This window comes from Cervus canadensis, chromosome 9 (genome assembly GCF_019320065.1).
Source record: "Cervus canadensis isolate Bull #8, Minnesota chromosome 9, ASM1932006v1, whole genome shotgun sequence".
Lineage (NCBI taxonomy): Eukaryota > Metazoa > Chordata > Mammalia > Artiodactyla > Cervidae > Cervus > Cervus canadensis.
In genome coordinates, this window is record NC_057394.1 from 18,832,859 (window position 1) to 18,842,324 (window position 9,466).

General features: G+C 39.1%; 1 protein-coding gene across 2 annotated transcripts in view; it reads left to right on the forward strand.

Annotated features, from left to right (window-relative positions):
• ABCC4 (ATP binding cassette subfamily C member 4) overlaps positions 1–8,674 on the forward strand; it is a 210,803-nt gene extending 202,129 nt beyond the window's left edge. For both annotated transcript variants that reach the window (XM_043477571.1, XM_043477572.1), the window contains one exon: positions 7,217–8,674. In XM_043477571.1, the coding sequence (XP_043333506.1) occupies positions 7,217–7,324 (108 nt within the window). In that variant the 3' untranslated portion in view covers positions 7,325–8,674. The remainder of the gene's footprint in view (positions 1–7,216) is intronic.
• The last annotated feature ends 792 nt before the right edge of the window (positions 8,675–9,466 follow it).

The window sequence follows — 9,466 nt, forward strand, 5'->3', positions numbered from 1 at the left end:
CTTTTGAGGTGGAAGACAGGGCTGCTAAGAATCTACAGCAGAGGTGGGACAGGGGTCAGGATGTGCGCACACAATTGAGATTTCTGATTCAACTGGCCGCACTTTGGGACTCTCGGTTCAGATTCTCAGGGAACACAGATTAGTCTCATTTTGCAGACCCTTTACATTCATTCTGATTGGTGCTAAGCACATTTGTGTTGCAAGTGCTGTTGAGGAATATCCTGGAAATTTGAGCGTTGGAGGAGAAAAAAATTGAATGTCGTTTATCAGCCTAGAAAGATTTACCAGGGAAATGTGTGGATCACTTCTGTTTTCTAATCTGTAAGGGAAACTCCTCCATGGTATGTTACTTTCTTCCTGATTCTTCAGTGTTTAGAATTAGGTCCATTTGCCCCGCCACCCTCCCACCCCCTACCTCCCCAGCCCATGCTTCCTTTTCCTTCTAGAAGATGAAATTGTCATCAGGATAAGTCAGGATTCACAATGCCTTCACACTGCGAACTGAATTCTGTGTCATTGTTTTATTTCATTCATCCTCTTGGAAATGAAGACTAGTACCTGGGCAGGGTCACCAAGCTGACTAAAGAGTTTGGCTAAAAACTGTACTCTGAACTTTTCCTAATTACTTGTATTGTATGCAAATATAGAGAGTGCTGTATTTTCTTATCTCTGAAATTTCATGTCACGAAACACTTTCATCCACTAGAGTGTCTCCCAGTTAGGACTTCCTGCCTAAGATCCCATCATCTTTCTGGGATTCCCTGTGTAATCTCGTCACAAAACAGTCAGGAATCTCACAAACCCCTTTTTCTTTGACCTTAGGCATCTCACATCAAAGATGTGTCCCCATCTATGAGTCAAAGTCTTCACTTTAAAAGTGGGTTATCATTAAATATTATCAATTGATCAATGAGAGATAGAAATTTCAGATAGGTACATAACATAATAGAGTTCAACACCTTCATTTTCTCAATGAGAAAGCTAAGAGCCCTTAAAAGGAAAGTGTCTGCATATATATATGTATGCAAGTAGTGATATGCTAATTTGCAGCACACACAGAATTATAAATCTTGTCTTCCAGTAAATATTTTAAGCCAAGTGTAACATAGATACAAAAATAGACACGGGTCATAGAAGTCTTAGAGATTCCTCATTTAGTACTCCTTAGAGGAATTAGAGATTCCTCGGTTAGTACTCCTGCACCTGCTTAGTATTAATGGTAAGTCATGTTTGCATAGTTTTTTTATAATTTATTTTACAGAGTTTGCACATGTATGGTTTCACTTAATCCTGATGATGGTTACTTTGTATGCCAGGTCATAGATGATGAGATTGGGTTAGGTGCCCGTCCAAGGTCACAGAGCTGGTCCAGGTAACACAGAGAGGGAGTTGCTGGGGAGGCTGAGTGCAGCCCTAGATACTGTGTTCTGTGTCAAATCTGAGAACACTGTTCCTCCTGTCACGTGGTAGCCACAGTGGGGCCATCATACCGGGTTCATATAGCATGACAGAACATTACTCTTGGATTTCAGTCACCTTTACAGAAAGACACCACTTCCCTGGTGCCTCAAATGGTAACGAATCTGCCCCCAGTGCAGGAGACCCAGGTTCAATCCCTGGGTTGGGAAGATCCCCTGGAGAAGGACTTGTTAACCCACTCCAGTTTTCTTGCCTGGAGAATTCCATAGACAGAGGAGCCTGGCAGGCTGTAATCCATGGGGTTCCAAAAGAGTTGGACACGACTGAGTGACTAACACTTTCACTTTCTACAGAAAGACATAAATACATATCCTGATTCCCATCCCAGTTGAGTATTTTCTTGACATCATTTCTGCATATACCTGGTCCTCGTAAGAGAACAGGCTGTCAGATTGTCAACTTTTAATATGTAAAAGCATGAGAAATCAATGCACACTTCAGAGCTGTTAACACCAGGAGGATTAGCCTGAGTCAACAAGCTTTTCGCTCTAACAGAATTCATTCATTTGAAAACAAAACTCAACATCTGCGAAAGGGTTCTTCCAAGTCACGTTTTTTTTTTTGTCTTCGTTGTTGATCATCTGAAAATGTTGGTACAGGCGAGCTGATTCACTGTCTGATTGACCCTTTTAGATGATCCATGAAATAGTAAAGAAAGTACCTATTAGCTACATAAACTTGAGTGGCACATTAGTTTGCTAGGATTGCCATAGAGAGAACCACAGAGTAGGCAACTTAACAGAAGCTTATTTCCTCCCAACCCTGGGGGCTGGAAGTCTGAGGGCAAGGTGTCGGCAGGGGTGACTTCCCCTGAGGTCTCTCTCCTTGGTTTGGAGATGCCATCTTCTCTCTGTCCTCACATGGTCTTCCCTCTGTGTGCCTGTGTCCTGATCTCCTCTTATAAGGACTGCAGTCTGTTAGATTAGGACACGCCTGTATGACTTCATTATAAGTGAATCACCCCTTTAACGACCCTTTCTCCAAATAAAATGAAATTCTGGGGGACTGGTGGATTTAGGACTTCAACATGTAAAATTGGAGGGGACCCAGTTGAGCACATAACAAAGGATTATTGCCTGTCATTCATTTTCTTCTGTGTGAAGCAGACCTGATTGAGGGTTTGTTCTTTCTTTTTCTCGTTTTGTTTTTTGAAGTTTCTGTGTTCCCAGTATGTAACAAATTTCATTTTGTCTATTCATGTTATCACCAGATACAACCCAAAGTTATGAAATGTCATATCCTAGATCTTGGAGCCTGGACCAGTCTGAACAGATGGAGTTGGCACTTAGCAGCCATGTGGCCTTGTGTCCCCCAAGGTCTCTGATCCTCAGGTCCTCACCTGTGTGTAGAGCAGGGATTACAGCCCTGCCGGCTTCTTCCCTTATTACAGGGATCAGATGAGAGAGCAGATGCTTAAGCGCTTTGAAAATATAGTGTTCTTTAAAGTAGTGGGACCACTTTTTAAAAGGATGTATATTGAACCCTTACCTCCCAACAATAAGAAAATGTGCCCACAATTCTTCTGAGTAGCATCAGAAAATAATTAAATTTTATTTTTAATAATCAGTTTTTAAAGAAATAATATATCTAATGCTACAAAATTCAAAAACCTTATGTTTTATAATAGGTTTTAAAATTTTATTTATAAAATCACTTCATAAATTAAAAAGTCACTTTGCCATTCCTGTCATTACAGGGCTCCTCCCCCAGGGTGGAGCCCCAGTACCATTTTTGGCTATTCTGTTGACTTGTTCTGTCTACCAGTAAGAACTTGTGCATATGTGGCCTTCCTGTTTTTAAGCACGATGATAGCTATTCCTTTTTTCATTCAATATTACTATCTATGTGTATAGTTATCTCATTCTTTTAATGACTAAAAAGTATTTATGGTTTTTCTTTTTCTTTCTTTTGCTTTCTCTTTTCTAAACTTATTTTTAATTAAAGGATAATTGTTTTACAGTATTGTGTTGGTTTCTCCAAAACATCAACATGAATCAGCCATAGGTATACATAGGTCTTCTCCCTCTTGAGACTCCCTCCCACCTCCCTTCCCATCCCACCCCTCTAGGTTGTTACAGAGCCCCAATTTTCCATTCCCTACTTTATCTTCCCTTTCACTTTGTCATGTTTCATCTTTTGTTACTATTGCATGTTTTATTGTACTCAGATCTCTGTTGTTTACAGGTTGATTATCCTACTACTTTTTCTTTCAGTATGTTGTTTTTTTCATAATATTTGTCTGCTCAGTGAGTATTTCTTTCATCCATCATGTGCTTATCCTGTTCCTTTTCCTTTTTTTTCTGTTTTACAAATTATATTACCTTTTCTTATTATTCCTACTGCTCACTTTTTAATTCTGTTATTTTAAGACCATATATTTGCTGGATACTTGTGACTAGTGCATCATTTCAGAGTTAAGGGAATTCCCTCTGTTAAAAACATAGAAGCCTTCCCCCTGACCCAGATTAAGACAGTGAGCATGTGTGTGCTAGAGAGAGAGAGAAGCTGAGAGTACATATTTATTTAGCCTGAACTTTTCCCTAACCTGTAGAGTTGGGCAGCTACAATGCTGATTGTATTTCAGAATCTCTCTTGTCCTAGGACCTCACCTAGGACATGCTTTAGGCAGACAGTGATTTTCTATGATTCCTCATTGGCACCTTAGAATTCACCAGGTAGTTGGAGACCTGCTCTCACATCATTTCTCAGATCTGCTCTCTTTAGGTACCTTCTGTCTGGCTGGCTGCAGCCCATTGGATCCAATTACATAAGGCAATTCATTCAGATATTTTGCCATTTGCGATTTCAAATCATTCCTGATTTCATCATATATTGGGCTCACTTTTTAATCTCCAGTGTCCTGCCTTCTGAGAGGATGAGAGGAAATCCAAAATCCTGTTAAATGAAAAGAAGAAATCCTCTCTAATTCTCCAGATAACTTTGATAATACACCTGCCAGGACGTGTACTAACGTTAGACCTGACTTAAAGACATGGAGTTAGAGAGTTGCTGAGGTTAAACTAGGGCCATGCGGTTCAGTGAGAATGAATGGACAGAGTCTTGACTCATAACTCTACATTTATGAACCATCCATTGCTGACCTTTAACCATGCATGGGAGAGTTTATAGCTTTGTTTACAAGTTGGAGTTGAAATACTGTTTCAACCTAAATTGGAAGATCTCTAATTAACCAAACCCGAGCAGGACATGAAAAGTCTCAAGAAACCCAACACTCACTGGTCTTAACATTTTGCTTGCCCTGAATTTGAGCTTTGTTTTGGCATTGTGTCTTTTTAATCTTCATTAAAACCATTTTGAGCTGGTAGTGTTTTTCCTCAGATCAAGAAATTGAGGCAGAAGGGCCTAAGTAACTAAGTCACAGGTTAGAAAGTGTTGTCTTTTAATTACCTTTCTGCCTCCTGAAAGTGAAAGTCTTTCAGTCCTGTCCAACTCTTTATCACCCCGTGGAATTCTCCAGGCCAGAATACTGGAGTGGGTACCCTTTCCCTTCTCCAGGGGATCTTCAAGACCCAGGAATTGAACCAGGAGGATTCTTTACCAGCTGAGCTATGAGGGAAGCCCTGGGTTACTTCCTCTTGGGTTACTATATTTATTGATTCAACTGTGTATTAACTGCAAGCCTGCCCTACTGTAATGATAAAATCAAAAGATTCACCAAGGGACTCCTAGATGTTTTGTTTTCATTCTTCAAACCAGATGATGCTGCTACTTTCCGTGGGCTAAGCGGCCATGTCTCTGAGCACCATCATAATCACACCCAACATTTAGCTCACCCTGTTTTCATCCTCAGTTTGTAGCCATCAATTAGTTCATATGAGGTAGGTCGTTGTCTCATTTCACAAATCAGGCATCCGATGTGGAGAGAGCTTAAATGATTTTTCCAGGGTCAGCAGTGGTCCCAGAAGAGAGAGGTGAGACTGGGCTTCTGCATCCAAGGCTCAGCCCATCCACAAGGACTCTGCTAACAAGTGTTCAGCTATCTCATCTCCCTTCATAACCCGACCTGTGAAAAAGATGCCTTCTCTCTCTCCTACTGTCAAAGTGTGGGCTGCACCAGGGTAACAGATGAGAGAAAGGTCAAATCAACGAGGTTATATGCACAGGAAGCTTGTTTTCATTTAGTTTCAAGTATTTTAGACCATGAAATGAAGACCATTTTGGTTAAAAATTGCTAATAATAAAATTTTTTAATAAAAAGTGACATTGACAAGTGGTATGGAGAAAAGAACCAGTTGATGGGGTGGTATATCAAGCATTAGAAATTGAAATTAATTTCCTTTGAGGGAGTGCTGTTTTCAGTTTCACTAACAGTATTGTACATAAATACATAACAACTCAAGTGTGGCAATTTTTTAAAAAATTGAGGCAGAAGATGAAATGCAGTTAGCTCCCCCAAGACCCTTACTTTTAGATGCTTACAGTATAATGGAAATAGCTTCAGATTTTACCCAGTGGGGTCCAAGCATTCTTGGAGAATTTCTTCTTTTTCCCCTCAAGTGACATTTTAATATACAGCATTTCATATGCAGTGTGGTTTTGCGATTAGCAAGTATGCAGGCAATAAGAGAAAAAGTACACCTAATAAGAAAGTAGGTAGGTGTCTCAGAGCTTTTCTGTTTCAAATATGAAGCCCACTATCTCTGGTGATAACTTTGTTGACAGCATCCACAAATGGACTTAGAGTGAGGTTTTGTAAGAATCATGTGTCTAAGCGACCCAGCACGTGACAGGAGTCAGCCTGGGATAGATGGTACATTTTCTGTTTTAAAGACTTAAACAAAACTTTTCACATTCTTCCTTGGAGGAAAAAAATTACTTTTGAAGCCCTTTTTCACCTAAACACATTTGGAGATAAGAGCTCACAAGTCTTGACATTATTTCATTTTGTTATGTGTATCCGTCAAGGAACCAAGATACGATACAGCTACTAAATGATTGTGGAACAGAGAAACTTGACAGCATTTCATTTCCTTTGTGTTCTGATTATACATTTATCAGAAAACCTGTATCTCTTCCAGTTCAGCTAGAAATTGGTAGAATTCAAGAACTCAAAGGCCTGGCAAAGAACTGTCGTATTATTTGGTATCATCTTACATTTTAGAGAAGTTGCTTGGTTGAGTCATTGTTAAAGCTTTTGATTCTCTTTTCATTCTTGGGACCCACTATCCACAGATCACATTTCTATAGGCCCTATAACTGCTTTGCCGCACAAATTAAACGCCAGGATATTTCATACATATACGCCAGCATTTCAATGCTTGTCAATCAGAGTTTATAAAATATAGGGATTACAACCTGATATTAACATCCAAATCGATTGTGCTCATTTTATGTGTGAAAATGAGAAAGCCTCGTGTAGACGCTAGATTTCCCAGCTTCTTTGTCACCCTGTTTTTAATTTATCCCCAAGCTTTGAGTCAGTAAGATGATTTTTGCTTATCAATTTAATGTACTGGTAAAGCATATCTGTGGATCAGAATGATCAGAACTGTAGTGGATCTACAGGTTGTTTGGCATTAAGCCCAGCTCCACTGAGGGTTTTAATGGGGGCTACTTCCTCCATAGAATAAATACATCCCTGGTTTTTAATATTGTGTCTGCACTGGTGATATGATTGATTGTTTCATATGAAAAGCGAACAGAGAAATGCACTACCTTAGGGAGGAGGACTTGAAAACTTTTAAACATGTTTTTATACCTGTCCTTTTTTTTTTAGGTGTACTTCAAGAGGAATTATCCAGATATTACTCACAATGGCCAGGTGGTTATGAATGCTTCCAGTGGACAGCCCTCAGCCTTAACAATTTTTGAGACAGCACTGTGATTCTACCATGACGTCAAGTCTGTTCCAGAGGCATTTTTCCAATAGTTTTTGCACTGTGTAAACTACATTTTACTTATTTTTATACCAGTAGCAGATATTTACACATAGAATATGTTCGTCCATTTGGATTTTTTCCTGCAACTTCACCCAGTGGTTTCAGGCTCTTAACAACATTATTATTGTTATTTATATGTTAATAGTATTTTTGTCTTATCTAAATCAGAGGTACAGGCCACCAATAAAAGCTGTCTACCAGGTTTCGTGCCTTAAAGAGCCTTCAGAGCCAAAGCACATTTTCTAAGGTGTAAGACAAAGTTGTCATAGATGTTTTTTTTACTGTCCCCAATTTACATATTCCTTTCCAGTTATATCAGGGATTTTGTTTACTTGAAGACTCTGGAAGTTGCCATTTTGCCTTACCACTTTCTTTAACATAAGTAGGATCCACGATTCCCCGCCAAAGACCTCTGGTTAAGCTAGTACAAAATAGGGAAAACAAAAAATACACTTTAGTTGAAATTACAGTAGGAGGCATTACATAGGAGAGCCCCTCCTCCCCACCCCCCAAGATAAATGGTTAAAATACATGAAGGTCAGTATTTCATTATATCTTCTAAAAGAGGGTGGAAGAGAAAGGAATGCTTTCAGAAGATTGCCATTTTATGGGGATTTGATAATGATAGACATGTGAGTAATCATTGATCAGCTTCTAGAGTCCATGGCTGTGACTTGATATACCTGTTGCAGTTTTAGATTCAGCCTGGTGATATTTTCGAAAAGGCCATGCTGCTTTCCTGAGTATGTAGTGGTGATTTCATCTGGATTTCTCATGACGATTGACCCTCTGCTGACATAAGCCTTTTGGTTTAGCCGTCATTGAAATCCTGTCTAAATTACATGCATGGGTTCTCCTGACTTTGTGAGAAAAATAGAAAGCCGTTGCCTACACTGACTGTGTTTATGCCCTATGTTCTCAGGATGCATCAGGAAGGTTCACTTTCATGAGCCTGCCCAGGTTAGTTTACTTCTGACCACTAATTGCACTTTGTCTAGATCTTTCAGATCAGTAGATCAACAAACCACAATACTTCTAGGGCCTGCAGTACTTGATTTGAGCTGTAGGTCCTTAGCTTTTCTTAGTGGTGGTGGCTATGGTGTATTGAGTTCAAGTTACTAAAGTTATTGCCCTGGTTTTAAGTGTAGTCTCATGACCTCTCAATTAGGCGTAACCACCCTCAAATTGCATATGTTTATATATATATATATGTATATATATATATATGTATATGTATATGTATGCCTTCTGATAGCTGGTATTTGGACTCTTTACCAGAGAGAAACAGATAGAATCAAGAATAGAATCAAGCCTTAAAAACCACATATTCAGCGAACTACCCAAATACATTGAGTGTAGTTTGTATTTAGAAATAATACAGTTAATGTTTAGTCCAATAATTATGTAGTAGTCATGGTTCTTATTTCAGGAGACTGAAATGACAACAAGGGTAATATTGAGGTTTGTTAAAACAGGAAATATTTGAAATGTATGTGTTTATTTGGCCTTTAGAGGTTTTTTTTTTTTTTATCTTTAAAGGCAGTTAAATATTTCCATTTTATTTCTTTTTTAATGGCATTATAGAATTTTTTAATGAAACAATTTAGTTGAAATAAATGTTTTCATCTCCAGAGATCTGTGTTTTCATTTTTAGAGGTCTGACTCATGTCCTTGCTATTGAAAGCTAATGTGAGATCCATTTTCCTTGAGATCCATTCCCAACTCTTCTTGGCTAAAGGTACACCAGATGCTCTATGCAGAGAGGTGGGTGTCACTGATTTAAATCGTTGCTACTGAAGTATAAGCCCAGCTGTACCCCTTCCATTAAGGGAGAGTCATAGCTTACGTCCCAGGATTAAATAAGTATTAAATTGTTGGAGTTTGGGGGTTTTGATTTTTGCCTCAAACAAGAAACCTCTACTGCTGCTGCATTTAAAGCGCCTACAGGACATATGTTCTCAAAGTGTGGTCATTAGGCCAGCAGCAGCAGCATCACCTGGGAACTCGTTAGAAATGCTGATTCTTGTGTCCCATATCTACTGAATCAGAAACACTGGTTGTGGGGACCAGTGGTCCCCAGTTGCCTT